At 46.1% G+C, this 20,608-nt stretch overlaps 1 protein-coding gene across 3 annotated transcripts; it reads left to right on the forward strand.

Annotated features, from left to right (window-relative positions):
- The first annotated feature begins 1,083 nt into the window (after positions 1-1,083).
- SEC13 (SEC13 homolog, nuclear pore and COPII coat complex component) lies at positions 1,084-12,942 on the forward strand. Of its 3 annotated transcripts, none has more exons than XM_084766452.1 (9): positions 1,084-1,217; positions 3,972-4,016; positions 5,960-6,075; positions 8,235-8,386; positions 8,770-8,903; positions 9,961-10,094; positions 10,459-10,582; positions 11,202-11,348; positions 12,533-12,942. In XM_084766452.1, the coding sequence occupies exons 1-9, from the start codon at positions 1,215-1,217 to the stop codon at positions 12,644-12,646; spliced, it is 969 nt and encodes a 322-aa protein (XP_084622578.1). In that variant the 5' UTR covers positions 1,084-1,214; the 3' UTR covers positions 12,647-12,942. The 3 variants fall into 3 exon arrangements, with proteins under 3 accessions (XP_084622578.1, XP_084622580.1, XP_084622579.1); XM_084766453.1 differs by lacking the exon at positions 1,084-1,217 and adding an exon at positions 1,262-1,279; XM_084766454.1 differs by lacking the exons at positions 3,972-4,016; positions 5,960-6,075 and having other exon boundaries at positions 1,144-1,217.
- Positions 12,943-20,608: the final 7,666 nt, after the last annotated feature.

Below are 20,608 nucleotides of genomic sequence, written 5' to 3' on the forward strand. Positions count from 1 at the left end.
GTAAGATTCCCACCGTCACCACTTTTCACTGAAGAAGAGTAAAGCTCTGAGAAAAGAAACTTGGCCCAATCAGTTGAAGGATTAGTGGTGCGTCTACAGAGGGGCCTGGGCCTTGCAGAATAGAAAGCCAAGGAGCCCCCTCAAGTTTATTTTCTGTTTTACCCTAAGTACCACCTCGTCACATCCCTGCAATGCTTCCCCACTGGAGAAAAAAAAAATCTCAAAGGTGCTGCAGTGAGGTGAGGGGTGGATATAAAACCGCCACTCTCCTGGCCCTTCTCCAAATCCCTTTACATTCCTCGAGTTTGGGCATCTTGTTGGTAGATATCTTCAGCCAAGGTTTTTAATCCCAGTTTCAACATAGGACCAGAAAGGAGTTTGACTTAACTGGTGGCAGAGTGCAGGTTCCACTCTGGACCACTTCGCTTCTAAGTGTCTGAAGTGGGTGAGAGGATGGGGCCATGTGCATCTGAGGAACTACCGTGCATCTGAGGAGCTGGTGTGCATCTGAGGAGCTGTTCCGCAGCTCCTCCTCCACCACCACCACACACACGCCCTTACATTCCTTGTGTGGAAAACCAAAAGCTACGGGCAAGGAGTCGGGGTCTCTAGTTGCCCTCCCTTGGAACAGTCAGAGTCCCAGGGATTAGAGACTGCCTTGCCTTTTAAAAAGCTGCAGACACTGGGGGTTGGGTCCTGATCTCTCTACAGGACTTCCAGGATCCCAGAGGAGCCCTCTGGAAGTCTGGGATCTCTGAGGACATCGGCCCTATAGCAGAGCTGTCCTGCCAAAGACCCAACAAAGCATTAGCCTAGTCCACTAACGAAATTAACCTCTACAACGTTCGTGATATACCAGCGGGACACAAAATCAGCAGAAAAGGGCGAAGCTGTAATCACTAGTCATTTTATGTATGCATCTCGGGAAGCAGAAAAGCTTGATCTAGATAGAAAATCTGCTAGTGACAGCTTCAAGTTATAAAATCCCGCGATATGGGTTGCCACAGCAACTAGGGCCCCACACTTGGTCAGGGTAATGGCGGAACCGCGGGAGGACGGAACGCGGATTCTAGAAGACGCGGAACCTTTGTGTGAATCGAGTGTGTTGCTGACCGGAAGCTCCTGGGCGACGGCCTGCGGGCTGCGGGCCGGCACAGGAAGTGAAGCGTTCTGAGCTGCCACGTCCTAGGCCGTGAGTCGCCGCTGCCGCCGCGATGGTGAGTGTTGCGGTCCGGGCGATAGCCGTGGCCTTCGGGCCATCCACCCTCACCTCCTCAAGGTTTGCATGTCCTGCCAACTGTGGGTCTCTGAGCGGGAGCTTATGGCAAGGCTGCTAAGGCCTCCCGGAACTCAGAGGCCTGGAGTGTTGTGCCACCTCCTGCTCATCCCGTGTCTTGTCCTATGTAATTGGGGGGGAGAAAAAAATCCTACGCTATCGTAGGAGCTGCTGTCTAACTAGACTTAGCACGTTCCCCACTATCTCTTACAACCCCTGCCTGTGCGTAGCCTGAGGAGCAGGCGCTGCTATCATCAACACTTGCTCTGGCAGTGGCAAGCTAAGATCCAAACCCTAATCATTCGTTCCTGCCACCTGCTACCCCCAGCTAAAGTGGTGCGGGGGATCAGTTGCTTGGGCACAAAGCTCCCAGGTGTGATGGACCCTTCCGGAAACTGAGGAGAGGCCTAGCTGAGTGGCATCGTCTCGGCTTTTTATTTTTATTTTTGAACCTCTTTGGTGTCTGTGGCGTATCTTCACTGCCCCGAGTCACTGAGTAAATGAATGAGAACCAGCCGCTGCAAGTCTTAGTTTAGACCCTGGTTGGCACAGCGGTTCAGGGAGCTGCCTCCCTCTTCTGTTGACCTTTACTGTTCTGTTGCAGAGTTGGGGACTTTTTGTTGTTGTTGTTTGTTTGTTTGTTTGTTTGTTTTCGAGACAGGGTTTCTCTGTAACAGCCCTGGCTATCCTGGAACTCATTTTGTAGACCAGGCTGGCCTTGAACTCACAAAGATCTGCCTACCTCTGCCTCTGCCTCCCAAGTGCTGAGATTAGAAGCGTGCACCACCTCCTCCGGCTAATTGGGAGGCTCTTACGCTGGTTCCTTCTAAATTTGTAACTGGTGTGATTCTGATGAGCTGAAATTGTTTTGAGTGCTGTTTCTTACCGTGTTCCAGTAACCACATAAGTGTCAGAGCTTTAAAACACATAGCATCGCAAAGTGTGGATCACAGCTCGTGGCTGCTGGGTGAGAGAGGTCAGAAATGTCAGCTCTCAAAGGTCCTTCACGTCACCAATGTCAGATTACTTTTCCTTCAGCTAGTCTGGCTGGTGGGAATTCTTGAGCACACTCCCAGCCTTATATTGCTGTGTGTTTGGGATTGGGGGGGGGGGGGCAGTAATCTGGCAGCATGTACTGTGGGCTAGATTTTCGAGGGTTGGTAGCTAGGTTTGTTCACGGCAGTGTAGCTTCAGTTGTCTCTTCACTGGTTTCTTGGGTTGCTTGGTCTTTCTGTTGCCTCTCAGTGTTCAAGGGAAAATGTCACTGTCTGCAGGCAGGTTCAGTCGCTCGTCTTCCAGTCTTTGCAAGACCTTCAAGCCCACATTTTTGAGCGTTTAGAATTCTCAACCTGTACTGCTGAAGTGCGTGCCTTCTGAATGCCTTGCTGCCAGACTTTCCCAGGGAGAGCCTACCTTTCTGGAAAGTAGCCGAGGCTAGCCTAGAGTTCTTGACCCACCCTCCTGAGCTTCCGAAGTGTTAAGGACCTGCATCACCACATCTGTCTTGAAGAGGCAGGCTTCATAACTATAAGGTTTGCACTGGAAAAGGTGACATATGTGAAATGGTGAGAAATGCCAATCTCAAGTCAAAGCTACCTTTTCAGTCCAGTTTTCTCTCTGAGCCAAATGTTACTTATTAATTCAGTGGGTAGTTACTGAGTTCTTTCTATCTGTAAAACATTGTGCTAAATAAAGAGGTTCAAAGCTGAGGGATATGATGGCTTAATCCCAGCTCTTAGGAAGCAGAGACAGGTGAATCTCGGAGTTTGAGGCCAGCCTGTTTCTACACAGTGAGCTGTCGGCCGGCCAGAACTATGTAATAAGACAGACTGAGACTATGTCAAAGCTACAGCTACTTCAAGGGAGCCTACCTCTCCTGCACAGAAGTAACATAGCTGTCCAGGGCTTTTGTGTGCATCACACTCTAGCTAGCTGGGTCAAGGGAGATTGATTTAAAATGAGTGGGGAGCTCGCTGGCCATCGCAGCTGTTTTCTGCCTCAACAAACTGGGTCTTGATAGGTGAAAGTCTAGGCAGCCCTTTCACAGTTCATAGTAGACAGAGAGTAGTGTGGTAAGCAATTTAAATGGAGTCCTGATCTTGAGTGATAACCTGTTGGTCATAATTGTCTGAGCCATGTGGAAAGGGAATGTGCACTCTGCTCCTGCAGATTCCACCTCACCGCTGAGAGCTGCCTGGCCTGCTGCCAGGCTCACTGGCCTCACAGTCTCAGACTGTCAGTGCCTGTGGGATCCTTTAGTGCTTGGATTCTATCTTCTCCCTCAGCAACAAAGTTCTCATCACTTACGGCAGCTGCGTATACTCCTCATCTTGGGCTCCTCCTGCCCACACAAACCACAGTATGGCTACTAGCAGGTTGTTTACACACGAACTTCTCTGAGGCAAGAACTGCCATTTCACTTCAAACTGTGCAGTTCTTCATGCAGTGCTCAAAGAAGGTCCTTAGCTGCAAGTAAAAATGCACATATATCCTGGCATTTGGGAGGCTGAGGCAGGAGGATACTGAGTTCAAGGCCAGCCTGAACTACATAATGAGAGCCAGTTTTGTGATTGAAGAGGTCATAAAGTGAGCATATCAGTGAGTGAGTGAGTGCGTGAAGGAATGCCCTAAGAACGCAGGGGTAGTTGACTATTGTGGCTGCTGTCAGTGAATTCACAGGATGTCTTTGTTCTAGGTGTCAGTAATTAACACCGTGGACACCTCTCATGAGGACATGATTGTAAGTATCCATTCAGCCCTTCTCCTAAGCCTGCACATGAACATTTCCTTCGGTGGGAGTTTGGACTGTGAATTAGTTCCCAGCAGGTCATAGCCTCCAGGGTTTACTCTTTCTCCTACATGACGTCTGAGTTGGCAGGGTTTTGACAGTGGCTTGTCTCTGCCGTGAGAAACTGGCTCTGCTGTGCATTTCAGGCCCTTCAATCTTTGGCCAGCCCAGTACCCGGCTCTGAGAGTAAGGCTGTAGAGGTGTGGCAGTCATCTTCCCACTGTCTTCTTAGCTCCATTGAAAGGGAGCTAATGAAGGAGAGTAGGAAGTCTGGCAGCTACAGTGAACAAAGCCTATGGCAGAGGCTACTATACTTCTGCCCCAGAGAGTAGGCCACTCCAGGCCCTTGAGCCTCAAGTCATTACTCAGGGTGATTTTTGAGAGGCCAGTACAGGACACAGTGTAGAGCTACTGGAGAAGGTACAGAGGTTGAAGTCTCCAGCTGGAAAACTCATTCGCTTCCTGGAGCCAATAGTGCAGGCAGCCTTTGAGCAGGGCCCAGGCCCAGTGACCTCAGTCTTTCAAGTGAGATCCCTGACCTCCTAGCCTGACTACGGGAACTTGCTCTGGGCTTCTGATACAAACCTGTACATGTTGCTGGTTTAGCTGTGAAACAGCCTGGATGAGCTGGTGTGGGCTCAAGGGCAATAAGACCCAATCTAGACACCTTGCCAGTGCCCCAACTTAGTTTCCTCCTGGGAACCAGATGATGCAGTTAGAAACATTTGCACACTCACTAAATCTGCCATTACACCTAAGTACTTTCCGTTCAATACCTTGTTAAGCCTTTAAGGACCATTGCAGCCAGTGTGCTTATTAGTCCCTTCTAATGGTAAGGAAACTGAAGGGTAAAGAACTAAGCTAATTTTTCAAAGGTTGTACAACATATAAGCTAAGGAGATAGAATCTCCAACCTAGATACTATACCTTTTTCCCCAGTATGATAGTACTCTGCTAAAAAGGGTTACCAGGAGAGCAAAGCCTGACCCAGCAGAAAGATAACCTTCCAGAAGAATCCTTATACTTGAGTACAGAGGTGACAAAGGACTGTCATGTTAATTTCATTCCATACAGCACCTTCTTTGAAAAGTTATAACTGTTCCAGTTGATAGCTGACATTCCTGAAACCTGCAGGGTGGGACAGATAGGAAAGCAGCAAGCACTTGGATAGGTGAGCCAGCCAGCATAGGATTAGTGTTGAAAGAGACCATACAATGTACTACAGAAATAGGCCCAGAACTGAGGCAGCAGCTAGCCTTAGCCTGTGTATCCAGTAGGTATCAAAGTTGGTTCCATGGGAGCAGTAATACTTAAGCATTGCTTCCCATCCAGGACTTTGGTGCAGTAAAAGGATCACATATCTGTATGGAACCCTGTGTCCAGGTCCACAGTGCCTCAGAGAGGAGTCTGAAGTAATCTGAGGCCTATTTTCCATTATTAGCCTTGGGGCCTGGGGCTAAGCTGAACCTTAGGGTATCTTGCCCAATAGCCCATGGAGCCTGCAATCAGGACAGGGCCTGAAAGGCAGCAGAGGACAGAAGTCAGGTTTTCCTCCTGTACCCTCTCACAGAACAGGATTGGAAGGGGTGCATGAAGGCCTGGACAACCAGCTCAGTATGGCTTGTTTAGTCTCTTCCAGAAGGACATTGCCTGGCACTGAAGTGAGAATATCAACATTCTAGCTTCTTGTCTAGGGGTGATAAGTCTTTGAGAGCAGTTTGGGTAGATTCTGGTCTAGTCTAGGCCCTGACTACTTCACCCGCTTCCTCAGTTGCCTTCCCCTTGCAACACGATGCAGACAGACTGAGTTTGGGTAGATTGTGGTCTATCCTAGGCTCTGGCTAGGTGTCTACCCACCCGTCCTCCAGGCTTCCCCAGTTGTTCTCCTCTTGCAGCATGATGCACAGATGGACTATTATGGCACCCGCCTAGCAACCTGCTCCTCGGACAGGTCCGTCAAAATCTTTGATGTGCGAAATGGAGGGCAGATCCTCATCGCAGACCTCAGAGGGTAAGCTTAGAAATGGTCTCAGAGCCTCTGCAGCCACGCAGGGGAGCTGGCCGTCTGGGGGCAGAATGGGCGCAATTGTGGCAGCTTGGCTTGGGCTCGGGCCCGGGCTGGCGGCTAGCCAGCGCTCCCTCCCTAGCACAGAGGCGCGAAGCGTAGGCCTCAGAAGCCGCGAAGCCAAGCAGCGGCACCTGCCTGTCGAAGTACATGGCGCAGCTCCCAGTCAGTATAGCGGACACTGGGCAACCCAGGCAGTGGTCTTTGCCCACTCACAGCTCGGGCCCAGCGGCTCTTCCTCAGCTGAGCGAGGCCGGACGCGCTTGAGATAGGAGGCAGACGGAGGGTCACGGCCCGGGGCCGCTTAGATCGGTGCAGGTGTGGGCGCACGCTGCGGGTAAGGAGGACCTGCAGGTCCAGCCCGGGTAGCCCTCTTTCTATGCCGCTCGATTCTGGGTTTTTAATTCATTGCTGGAACCTTCTGGGCCGGCAGAGCCGAATTGACTCCGTATATTCCGAGACTGTCTTGGGGAACCTTCTGCAGGGTCACTAGTGGCGCACGGTCCCTCCTTGTGCGTCCATATGGGTAGGCGTGCTGTGTGAAAATGGGTAGAGTCCTGCCGGAGGGAATTCGATGGTGACCTTCCTCGCCCCCTCTCCGCGGCACGTTGGGGTGGCCGGTTTTGGTTCCTTAATGTCAAGCTGTGGACTGGTGAGGAGGTGCGTTTTTTAATGCGCTGTTTTGTTTGTTTTTCTTTCTGTTTTGTGGGGGACAAGGTTAGAGAACATTTGGTAGGGCCTTGGTCAGTCCCTACCCCACACCATCTGGATGACCTTGGCTCTCCTGTGGTCTGTACTTGAAAGCTTAACCTGCTGGTGGCTGAGGTCTCTTCCAGGCCAGTGGGTGTATGGGTGTAACTATATAAAATAAAAGTCTATCACTGATGAGAACTCTGCAGAAAAAAAAAAAGGTCTCAGATAGCTGGATTCTCAGGCATGGGAGGAAGGGTCAAAGTACGAATCCAGAGTAATCACAGACTACATTCAGCAATGAGGATGCTTAGAGCCTCTGGCCTTAGCAGGGGTGCAAGCATCCAGGTATGATTCTTAGCTCTACTACCAGGAGACCAGGGCAAGTGAGGCACTTTGCCCTTTGGAGCCCTCCTCTGCTTAACCCCAGATTGGATAATCCTGACTCTATTCAGGGCCCATCCTCAGTAACCAGTGCCATGTTAGAAGCAATGAACGCTGTATACTACCATCCTGCACGTTTGACCTTTGACCTGAAGTGTCATTTAGGAAGTATGGTCATGAGATGAACTTACTTGGGGCACGCATGCAGCCTCATATGTGGCAGTAAGAAGACAACTCTGTAGAGTTCTCTCCTTCCACCTTTCCATGGGGTCTAGGGATTGAACTCAGGTCTTCAGACTTACACAAGTGCTTTCTTTACCCACTGGGTCATCTCTCTGGACCCATAAGACAAACTTCATACATCCTGTTGTTTGCCTCTAGCAGATGTTTACTTTTCCCTCCCCCACTGACCCTTGAAGTCTTAGTTCATTTTCATGGTCATGGTCCTGCTTTCCAGCAGCACTTTTCACATAGTGTGGGTTCCTAACCTGGGTGTCTGGGCCTACAAGCATTCTGTGAAGAGAATCCAAGGTTGGATGAACTGGGATGGGAAAACAATCACATTTATTTGTATGATTCTGACTTTACCATTTCCTTTGTTTTTTTGTTTGTTTTGTGGATGTAGGCTGGAAACTCCAGTAATGACTATAGACCTGACTTTGTCACCAAAAGTCAGATGTTTTCGTCTTACATGTAGCTGTCTGAGAATATCATTGTGCTCATTATGATGATTAAACCTGCCACTTACTACTTGGCTTTGGTGAAGAGGCAATTTGATGTTTAGTAACTCATTTCAAGATACAGAGTTCTCATTCTAAACTTAGTAGAACATAGACCAATACGTATGGTGACACATACCTTTTGTCCTAGCCTTTGGGAGGATGATAAACTCAAGGCTAACTTGAGCTACATAGTGTGAGACTCTGCCTCAAAAAACTAAGACAGTGGGAATATTCTGTTGTCTCTCCAAAGGGAAGTAGCACTGTGGGTCTCCTGACCCTCTGAGCAGCCTCTGATCTCCTCCCTTGCAGACATGAGGGGCCAGTATGGCAAGTGGCCTGGGCTCACCCTATGTATGGCAATATCCTGGCTTCCTGTTCCTATGACCGGAAAGTCATTATCTGGAAAGAAGAAAATGGCACTTGGGAGAAGACCCATGAGCATTCAGGACATGACTCCTCAGGTATGTAAAATTGGCAGGTGCGTAGGAGGGTCCTGTGAGTAGGAAGGGCCCCTGCTCTGGTCACATCCCAGGCTCCCTCCCCTTTTGGACATTTATTGGCTTTCCACTAGTGTGGCCACAGCTGAGGTCAGTCCCTAAGACCCAAATCCAATCCAGAGAAAGAGGTTTAATAAGAATAGTGAGGCTTTCCAAGACCCAGTCTTGAATCTCAGGGTACCCTTCTTTCTCATTTTGTGAAGACAGAGTTAGGAAATGCTAAGTGTTAATTTGTCCTTATTTGGCCAAATGTCAACTGGCTGCTGGCAATCCCTGTGGTTTTTCTAAGAATTTAGCAAAATAGTAGCTGTAGGATGAAAGCTGCTTACTGTGCCTCCTTTCCACAGTGAACTCTGTGTGCTGGGCCCCTCATGACTACGGCCTGATCCTGGCCTGTGGGAGCTCAGATGGGGCCATCTCCCTGCTGACCTATACAGGGGAAGGCCAGTGGGAAGTGAAGAAAATCAACAATGCTCACACGGTGAGTCCAGCCCCTCGCTTTTGCATGGAGAAGAGCATAGTTGTTGTGCTAAAGTCCTCTGTGCTCTCAGGAGGAGACTGGTTGTTCCTGCTGAGTGGTGGCTGGGAAGAGTCATAGGTTAGATATGCTGGACCCTCTCTGCTCTGAAGGACAGCAGCTGCACCAGCCTTCTCAGCCCAAGGCAGAGGTGGCACTGGGCTCTCTAGTAAGCTCCCAGGTTGGGGATAAAAGTGTAAGATAATTTACATTGGGAAACCAAGGTAGAAAGCCCAGCCTAGACTACATAGCTAGATCCTGACACCAAAAAGAAAACTTAAGTAAACCATGATCAGAGTTACTATGAAAAGTTACCTAATTTGAGTCCCCTTTGATAGCACCTTCTCTAGCTCATCTGTTTTGATGACTCACTGTATTAAGTGTGTCTTATTTACATGTCTACTTTTCTAGTCATGTTTATTGTCCATGTGCTCTAAGAGTAATCTTTCTTCCCCTCTGGCATAGGACCCTCCACCACTCACAAGGCTAGTCTTATGGCTGAGTCTTAAGCACTTACCAAAAGCTCATTTCTTTTGATTCTGCACTGTAATCTATTTTCTTTCAGGACTTGAAACATAATACTTTATGCCCTCCTGACCTTTAGGGTTTTTTTGTTTTGTTTTGTTTTGTTTTTTGATAAATTTGTTGGTTTGCCTTTAAGGCTAATCCCTTCTCTCCTGTGTATGTGTGTACACGTGTGTACGTACACATACTTGTTAGTAGGATGGGTGTGTGCAGCTGTATGTGTCTTTCCTTGTTGCCCTTCACATTTGAGACAGGGTCTCTTACTGGATTTGGCTAGGCGGGTTGGCCAGTGGCCTTAAGCAATCTGCTTATCCCATTTCCCCTAATCCTGCCTTCCATGCTGGTATTATAAGAACATGTCAGTGCCTAATTCTTGTTCATCACATTATCTGTGTGCTGTAACCCAAGTCCTGACTAGAGGGAAATCACCAGGAATCCATGGGATAATTTTCCATGCTGTGTGAGAACACAGCCTCACCACATGGTCCCTCTGCAGATCGGCTGTAATGCTGTCAGTTGGGCCCCTGCTGTCGTTCCTGGAAGCCTTATAGACCAACCATCAGGGCAGAAACCCAATTACATCAAGAAGTTTGCATCAGGTGGCTGTGATAACCTTATCAAGCTGTGGAGGTCAGTGAACTGTGTGGGCATCTCTTCTAAAGGGCATTTCTAGTCTGCCTGTCATTGCTCAGCCAGAGTATACAAGCAGCAAGGTTACCATTCCCTCTATCTGTGTTATGTTTTCAATCTGTTAGGACTTCCTTCTTCAAACAAACACCTTGTTCTTTCTTTCTAAGCTCTTTCAGTATTCCCCAAACTTTGGAGCTTTGGAGGAAAGGTCATTTCCTGGGAACTTTATGGACAGCTTAGTGAGAGCTAAGTGGAATTCCACTCATTGTTCTTATTGAAGAGAACATGAAAGGTGGACTCTTCAGCCAGGATGGGGATGCCTGCCTGCTTGCCACTGCATTCCCTGCTCTGGTTTCTTCTGCAGGGAGGAGGAAGATGGCCAGTGGAAGGAGGAGCAGAAGCTAGAGGCACACAGTGACTGGGTTCGAGATGTTGCCTGGGCCCCCTCCATTGGCCTGCCCACCAGCACCATTGCCAGCTGCTCTCAGGTCAGCCCACCCTGTGAGAGCATCCCATATCTCCCTGAGTTCCTGCCAATCTGCCCCAAGGGAAAGGGGAAGGCGGGCAGCAGACATGTTTATAGACCTGGGCAGAGAACAAGAGGAACCTATAGGGCCAGTATATAGTGAAATGTAGCTTTAAAACTATCACCAAGCAGCAGGTCCCTCCTGACCCTCATGTAGGGGATGGCCTTGAGTTCATACACTTAGTCACTCTTCCCAGACACTACCACCTTATTCCTGCCATCACTGGGATGAGAGATAAGAGGAAAGGGCTTCCAGAGGGTCTGTCAGTGTTTTATTGGAAGTTGATCTTGTTTGTTCATTTGTCTGTTTGGTCTCTGAGCTTGGTTTAAAAGATGGCAGTCCCTATTCACATGAGAAAGACTAGCCAAGCAGGAAGAAAAAGACTACCCATAGCAATTCCCTGTTCGTCCCTGAAACCACACAATCCATAGCCCCTGGCTCTGGATGTGTTCAGGATAAAAACATCAGAAACAGTACTCTAGAATAGACTCTTTAGTGTGGCTGCCCTTTCTCTGCAGGTACAGATGACTCCATGGGGAGAATGCTTGTACCCCATCTCCTCATGTGTGATTTTCCCTAGGATGGTCGAGTGTTTATTTGGACCTGTGATGATGCCTCAGGCAATATGTGGTCACCCAAACTCCTTCATAAGTTCAATGATGTTGTGTGGCATGTGAGCTGGTCCATCACAGCAAACATCCTGGCCGTGTCAGGTGGAGACAACAAGGTATGTCCCATTACCAGGGGGATAAGCATAAAGGCCCTAATGTTTTTTCACTGGTTTACATGTACAGTAAAGGGTCCCACCTAATCACAGAGGTGGATCTAAATTGTATCTCAGTCTCTCAACCCTCTGAGGTACTGTGTCCCCTGTTACACAGAAAAAGAAGGGTTATATAGCTGAAATGTAGCCTGGGCTCTGAAAGGAGATCGTGGGGCTCTTTCCTAAGGGACTTTTACCATCTCCTATGCCTCCACCGCCTGCTTCTGCTATGAGCCAAGTGTCCATTGGGAAGACCAACACAGGGCAGAATAAGGAAAGTAGGGAACACCTCCATTATTTTCTGGAACTAGCAAAATAGGTACTTTTTTTTTAAACTTTTGTAATGACTAAGTGCTATGTGTTGACCTATGCAACTGACCGCCAGAACTCTTAAGCTTGTAAAACAAACTCAGTATCCACTAGCTAGCTCGTTTCACTACCCACTATACTTTCTGTCCTTTTCATTTAGCAAAATGGCTTCCCTTTTTACAGCTAATACATAAGATAACTTTGTTCATTGCTAAGAGATGAATGAACAAACATCTCTTCACACCCTCTGTAGGTAGCCTTTTCTGCTCTGCAGTAGTTCCAGCACAGACTTGCAGGCTCCATCTCAAAGCAAAGTCATCCCCCTTCATTTCTTTGTACCAGAGTCAGGACCTGGTATTTAAATTAGAATTCCTGAGGCATTTTACAGCCTGCCTTCTCAGGCCACTTCTCACCCTGTGTGTGACAGGTGCAGGTGAGTGCACAAGGCGATGCACTTCTGAGGAGCCACAGGACACTGTTGTCAGAGAGCAACCTCCAGGAACATACCTTTTCAACTATTTGTTCTGCAGTGATCCCACATATAGTAGGTGTATCCTGTCTAACTTGTGCTGACATAGTGGTGACACAGCACACTCCTGGCCGGCTCTGAGCCACATGCATCTTCTCTCACTGTAAGTCTAGTTAAAGCAGCATTCCATGTATGCTGTTCTACTGTGCTCAACTGTGCTCAGTAACATGGGTTAGTCCTTTGCCTGCATTTTGAGCAAGTGTAGTGAAAGGTAAATGCATTTTCCCATGGCTTCTGTGTTTGCACTGAGGATGAAGCTGAATAGCAGCACAAACAGAGTAGACCTGTAACTTTGTGTACTAACTTGCAGGTGACCCTGTGGAAAGAGTCGGTGGACGGACAGTGGGTGTGCATCAGTGATGTCAACAAGGGCCAGGGTTCCGTGTCAGCCTCCATCACAGAGGGTCAACAGAATGAGCAGTGACAACACAGGCAGCCTGGTCTTCCTGTTTCCAGGACTGCCTGCTCTAGAACAACATCCAAACAACTGGGAAGAAGGGTTCAAATGCTCCCAAGATTCCACATCCAAGAGTGCCCACAGATGCAACATGGGTGCTTACCTGCCTTACTGGGATCCATGTGTTTAGTAATTTAATGTCCAGCTGAAAGTATTCATGTTAGAAACAAATGACTATTATTTTTAAATATTTTTGGCCATTTTTAACTATCTTTTTTGGTTCAGGCTGTTTCCAAGCTAATAAAAATCACATTGCATAGTAACTTTATTGTGTCATCCCACACACTGCATCTGCCCAAATTGGGCTGCTGTACACACCTGTGTAAGCCATATTCCAGGCCCCACCCAGCACTATATAACAGGAGCTTCTGCAAATGGGTAGTAGCCCCCTCTGTATATTTACTCCATAGGATGGGATTGATGACTTCTCCCTAAAAATTGCTTCTGAAAGACGGGTGTGGTGGTGCACACCTTTAATCTCAGCACTCGGGAGGCAGAGGCAGACAGATCACTGTGAGTTCGAGGCCAGGCTGGTCTACAAAGTGAGTCCAGAACAACCAAGGATACACACAGAAACCGTCTCAAAAAACTAAAAATAAAAATGAGTCTGAGATGCTAACACATACTACAGGTGACCAACCAAATGGCAGGCAAGGACTGTTAACCCTACCCTGGGCATTTCAACATACTGTTATGATGAAGTTCTGGTCCTAACTGACCTTGAGCCAGGTACTAGCCCCCAGCAGAGGTCTTGGAACCCTCACCTGACAGCAGTCACAACAGCAGCTACCACCTACTGAAGCCTATTTTACTTAGTAGACCTTCACACTATATTTCAGGTAAGTATATAAGGAGAGAGGACCTACCAACTAGCTAAGGAGAAAGCCAAGATTAAAGTTACAGTCCACCTCACTCCAAACCTGGTCTTACTCATACCAAACCTTCACATAGCTACTAGCCAGTTACCTCAGGAGAACCGCAGAAGAGCCACCCCCCACCCCCCACCTATCCTTTTACTTTTCATGAGCCAAACTTGTTTTGCCATAAAATGTTGAATGGAACTGAAATGAAATGATGGGACCTGCCCACATAGTCTCCCAAGTCACTTCACAGAACCCACACCCTCCAGAAATTGCATGAAACCCACAGCTTCATTTCTTCCACAATGTGCATGAGAAAAAAGGTTTGGGAAAGAACTTTCTTGTGCTGCTCAGCTCAAAGAGAATGCATGGAAGTCTATCAGCCTAAGGACAATCCTGGCTTCCTATGCTCCTTGCTGCTGTCAATACCAGGGGTTCTTTATAACTTAAACCTCTAGGATTAGTTAAGATGGTACAGGGCTGCAGTAAGTGAAATTATGACCCTAAAAGCTTTGGGTTAGGAAGGTATGTGGCCAGAAAGCAGTAGTTGAAACAATCTCTGGAATCCACCCAGGAGGGTAGTCAATGGAACAACTTCATAGTACTACACAGGGGAAAGTTCCAAGAAAGATGATAGTCAGACATGGTGGGTACATTTGTAATGCCAGTCAGAGGCAGGAGGATTGCCACAAATTCAAGGCCAGCCTTGTCTGCAATAGTGAATTCCAGGGCAAGCAAAGCTACATATTGTAGTCCTATCTCAAACACCTTACCAAGACACCCTCAATTAACTTTAAAGTTAGCTTTTTTTTTTTTTTTTTACTTTTGAGACAGGGTCTCCCTGTACAGTTCTCACTGTCCTGGAGCTGGATACGTAGGTAGCCTAGGATGGCCTTGAACCTGGCTTGGTGAGTACTGGGATTAAAGCCATGTACCACCATAACCAGCTTCAGCCATGAACAAGGCCAAAGTGATCTGTACTAGTTTCACTGTATGAGAAAGCCTAACACTCTTTAGATCAGTGACTTGTGACCTTTTATACAGTACACAGAGTGTGCCTGCAGGCCAGAAGAAAGCACCAGATTTCATTATAGTTGGTTGTGAGCCACCTTGTGGTTGCTAGGAATTGAACTCAGGACCTTTGGAAGAACAGACAGTGCTCTTGACCTCTGAGCCATCTCTCCAGCCTGGTTTGTGACTTTTCTAATGTTGTGACCTTTAATACAGTTCCTCATGTTGTGGTGATCCCCCAAACATAAAATTATTTTCATTGCTACAACTGTAATTTTGTTATGAATCATAATACAAATATCTGATATGCAGGAATATCTGGTAAGTGACTGCCCCAAGGGGTCACTTCAAGGTCAAAACTAACAGGTATGCAAAGAGAACAATATGGTTCAACCAAGAGAGGAAAGTATACATGCCCGGGGTCTTGGCTCAATGTAAAACGCTTGCCCAGCATTTTTGAGTACTTGGGTTCCATACTCAGATACAGGAAAAAAAAAAAAGATGGGGAGTGTGTCTAAGGCAGGACAGGAATTTCAGGCTAGCCTGGAATACACAGCACTATTTTTTTTGTTTAAACAGACCAAGCAATTAGCAACTAAAGACTTTTAAAATAGCTATATTTTCAAGACTGGAAAGGAAAATTAACATAATCAGAAAAATACCTAAAAACTCAGCAGTGGAATTTCTAGAATATACCCTGGTTAGGAGTATGCAGATTGGACAATACACTTTTAAGAACACTTATCAGAAGGAACCAAACAAGTACAGGAAAAGGAGATTGAGAGAATAAACCACTGATATGGCTTGTGGGGAAATACCATGGTCTAACCTGTGAATGGCTGAAGTCCCATGGGGGAAGAGGGAAAGGAAAGGAAAAGAAGGATGACATCTGAAGAGACAGCTAAATATATTTCCACACTTAAAATTAAAACCCTAATGTTCCACAACAACTGGGCACATTCAGTGTTACAGCAGCAGTTAGAGACATACTATATTCAGGAGAATACGTAAAAGAACAGCAGCTAACTTCTCATCAGAAATCACACAAAGCAAAAAATATCTCTAATGAAAAAAAAAATTCAATATCTGCTAAAATAAAGATATCTTTAAAATAAAGTTGTTAGCTTTCTGTTACTGTAACAAAGTACCTTAAATAAAAATAATTAACTTAGCTCAGTTTCCGTTTTTGATTTGTGTTTTGTTGGGTCTGTTCCTTTGGCCTATGGATTAGTTATTGTATGTACAATGGTGGGTACTTGTGGCCAAGGAAGAAACCTGTTCACGTCATGGCGGGGATAAGCAAAAAGAGAAAGAGCAGGTCCTCTAATTATTCTCTCACTAGCTTAATATTCTTCCACTATACCACACCTCTCACTAGAAGTACAGGCTAGCAAGCAGCATTTACCTGCTTCGTATGGTGGCACTTACCCAACACTCTCAGGAGACAGGCAGGAGAATCAAGGGTCAATGCCAGTTTCAGCTACATTGCAAGTTCAAGGCTGGTGAGATAATAATAATCATCTTAATAATAGGCAGATGCTAGACAGACTCTACATAAAAAGCTAGCAAGATGGAGACAGTATTCTGAGGACATGCTAGGCAGCCACTCCAGCCAAACTAGCAAGCTACAGGTTAAGTGTCAAAAAATGAGGTAGAGGGCTAGAGAGATAGCTCAGTGGTTACGAGCACACAGTGCTCTTGCAGAGGACCAGAGTTCTCTTCCCAAGTACCCACATCCAACAGCTCATAACTTCTGTAACTCCAGCACCAGGGGAGTCAATACCCTCTTCTGGCCTCTACAGGTACTCGCATACACATAAACAAAGCTACATATAGACATACATAGATACATATAAAAGATAAAATTAGGGGGAAAGGTGGAAAGCAAATGAGGGAAACAGCTGATGCCAGTCTCTGGCCTGTATATATACCAGCACATAACCACATACCCACAATATTAAACCACAGTAGCTGGGTATATCAATAATCGTAGCTACTCAGAAGACTGAGGCCTAAGGAGGACCAAATGAGTCCAGGAGTTCAAACCAGCCTTTAAAAAACAGCAAAAAGTTGTTCCTGTCTCCCCACCCAATAAGAAGAGAAGAGAAAGAGGAAAAGAAGGAGGAAGGAAAGAGGCGGAAACAGCCCAGCAGAGGCACATGCAGGAAGATTGCCAGGCTATGTAATGACACATCTCTAAATTCATAAGGCAGACTTTATTAGCTCCACCTTAAACACAAAGGGAAGAAATAATAATAATGCTGAAACAGGTATTAGAGAGCCATCAAAAGGAAAGAATCAAGTATCTGTTTCTATCAAATAAACGAGGTTTTAGAAGGAGAAATGCCAGAGACACCAGAACATTATAAAATGGTCAATTTGGGAAGACATAACAATCTAAAATGTGTCTGCACTGAACAGGCGCTCCCAGACACTTGGAGCAGGAACACTGCAAAGAAACTATCTACAATTTTAGCCTGAAATCTCACACAATAACAGAAGAAAGAGATCTCAGAACTCAGAACATTTACAGAACATACAAACCATCCTTGTACTTGACCTCACATATAAAACAGTCTATCCAGCAATACTTCAATGCATTCATTTGCTCCTACAATACTCAAACAAAACAACTTGTGACCTTAAACATCAACATATAAAAATTAAATTCAGAGGGTTGGTGTTGGATCTGCCATGTATGTGTCTCTGTTTGAATGTGTGTCCATGAATGACAAGTATTGACAGAGGCCAGAAAAGGTCACGGGATTTCCTAGAGCTGGAGTTACAGGTGGTTGCAAACTATGCCAACAAGGATGCTGGGAACTGAATTCAGGTCCTCTGCAAGAGCATTACATACTCTTAACCATGAGCTATCTCTCCAGCCTAGTATTTTTCCTTTTAAAAGTAGGCATTGGGGTGGGAGTTGGGGGGGGGTGGGTGACAAGGTGGATCAGCAGGTTAAGGCACTTGCTTATGGCATGTGTATACCCATATACATGATAAACACACCCAAATGTACTTTAAATTTTTTCATTTCTAATCTTAGTGCTGAGGATTGGAAACCCCAGTACAATATACTTAATACAGTCTCAAAACTGGTTCCCAGGCTGCAGCTCACCTGAAATCCTAATTTCAGGATGTGGCCAGGCCAGAGGATTACTGACAAGCTGGCCACCTAGTCAAACTCAATTTGCAAGTTCTAAAGACAGACTGTTTGCCTCAGTAAATAAACTAGAGAGCAATTGAGGAAGACATCTAATGTCTAACCACCACCATCATGTATACATAGTACATATAAAGGTGTACACACAGAGACACACATGCAGTTCCCACTAATGGAAACCAATGCTTCTTAGGCACATGTTTGATTTCAGGTCTGAGGAGGAAATGCACACTATGTACTTGAGGGATCTCAGTGGAACAGAAAGTTATTTAAAATTGGGGTCATTTCAAAAGCACACAGGATCAGCTAGTCAGTTGAAAAATCGTTGGACAGAATGAATAAATTAGCTGAAAAGCCACCATGTAATTTATGATTTTGTGTTAAGAAAAGCAAGAATCAACCCTAACTTTGAAAATGAGTAAAGAAATAGAAACCCAAGTAGTGATCTTACCTTCTCTGTGCAAACAGCATACCCAAGTAATACAGTAACTGCAAATGCTCTCAGAAGGTAGTAACTGCTTCTGAGTCCAGACTAGGCAGGCATGTATGGTGGCAGTTACTAGCATTCAGTACAAGATCTTGGGGAATCTTAAATAACGTTCAGTGATACCTCTGAAGCCTACAGGAAAATCTTGTTCTTAAAACACCACAAAAAGGGGGCTGGAGAGACAGCATTAGGCTGAGGACAAACACCATTGGATAGAATCTGAAGATAGAAAAACTGCAACTGGCTGGGGCTGCAGTTCTAAGCTGGTGGAAGGGCAAGAAAGTCAGTGGGAGATGCTGGGCTTTGAGAGGACACCAAAGAGTGCCAGCACTGCAGGCACAGAAGCCTGGACACTACAAAGCACCTGCAGCAGGATCAAAAACAAAATATCTACTGGATTCAAAGGCGATAAAAGTCAGAGTTCACTAACAACTCGTCGTTAATCACGCATTAAAACAAAATATTTTGGACATAACCGTTAAATACAGTCATGTATGTGTAATAAATAATTTTGGTCATCAACTTGATTACATCTGGAGTCAACTAAAATCCAAGCAGGTATACCTGGAAGGGACTGTTTTTTTCTTTCTTTCTTTTCTTTCTTCTTTCTTCCATTTTTCAAGACAAGGTTTCTCTGTGTAGCCTTGGCTGTCCTAGACTCACTTTGTAGACCTGGCTGGCCTCAAACTCACAGCGATCCGCCTGCCTCTGCATCCCAAGTGCTGGGATTAAAGGCCTGCGCCACCATGCCCAGCTAAGGAATTATTCTTGGTTGGATAATTTGAGGTGGGAAGACTCACTCTAAATCTGGGCCACACTGTCTGGTGGCAGCCCCTATAAAAGGACACAGAAAAAGGAAGCTTTTGCTTTTTGCCTGTTGGCCCTCACCCTGAGGCAAGTTCACCTATCCTGCTGTGGCATTCTTCACTGGCATTAGAGCCTACTTCTCCATTCAAAAGTAAAGTAAAGACCAGCCAACACATCCACATCACGTCTAAACAACTAACAGATTCTTGGCCTGTCGGCAGAGCCATTGTTGGACTAGCCAGACAACAGCCTATAAACCACTCTAATAAATCTCCTTTACCTAAGTTCATTCTGTCAGTTCTGTTTCTCTAAAGAACCCTCCTGACTAATATTACATACTTTAAAATGTAGTCTACCTATTTTGGTCTTGCCTTTGTTTACTGAAACTAGATCTCACATTGACTCACATTGTAACCCAGGCTAGCATCAAACTTGTGTCAATCTTCCTGTCTCAAGCTCTAGATTATAGGTATGGCATGAGCCATCATGTCTGACTTTTCTCCCCCTGTCCCCATTCAGCCTGAGACTAAGATTTAGCCAAATTGATTAAGAATACAAAACACGGGCTGCTCTTCCAAAGGTCCTGAGTTCAATTCTTAATCTCTAGCAACCACATGGTGGCTCATAACCATCTATAAAGAAATCTAGTGCCTTCTTCTAGAGTGCTGGCTCACATGCAGACAGAATACTGTATAATAATAAATAAATGAATAAGCCATTAAAAAACACAAACAGGAGCTGAAGAGATAGCTCAGTGGTTAAGAGCGCTGCCTGCTCTTCCAGAGGCCCTGAGTTCAATTCCCAGCCACCACATGGTTGCTTACAACCATCTGTAACGGGATCTGATGCTCTTTTCTGCAGAAAAAGTACCCATATACAATAAAATAATTTTTAAAAATACAAAATAGTTGTTGAGCCAACTACTAATCAATGACGTTAATGACAAGCTAATAAATGTTTGTTCCCCAACCCCCTATCCCACAGCCTCTGGTCCTCATATTGAGGCCATTAGTACAGTGGGCATCCAGGGAACACTGGGGCACCTGCTGCCAGGAGAGAACAGCCTGGCTCCCATTCTTGGAGATGTAACATTGGTTTTGGTCACAATCAAAAAGGAGAGAAAGAACTAGAATGATGGTTCAGTGGTTAAGAATGCTGGCTGTTCTTAAAGGTCTTGAGTTCAATTCCCAGCTCAAAACTGTAGTCCCATGTGATTTGATGCCCTCTTCTGGTGCACAGACATAGATGCAGAACAAAATACCCATATACATCAGTAAATCTTCAGAAAAGGGGGCGGGGGACCAATCCTTTCCTAGAGTCATACAGTCTTCCCCAAGCCCCTACTGCTAGGATAGAGGTGCATTTCCCACCCACTGCCCTCTTACACAGCTGTGGGTGGTGGTTATTTTCTCATACCTTCTCCCTCCATTCTTCTTCCATCGCCAGACCTTCCTCCCCACTAACTACACTTTGGATGGCAAGGTATGTGACTAGAGGGTATCCCTAGATAGCTAGCAACTTGTGTGTTTACTCGCTTGTGGCCTTATCAAAGATCAACACAGCACCTCCTGCCTCCAGAGGCTTCCAGGGGCTGAGTGGAC

The sequence above is a fragment of the Acomys minous genome (genome assembly GCF_964271855.1).
Source record: "Acomys minous genome assembly, chromosome: 17".
NCBI classification, from domain to species: Eukaryota; Metazoa; Chordata; class Mammalia; order Rodentia; family Muridae; genus Acomys; species Acomys minous.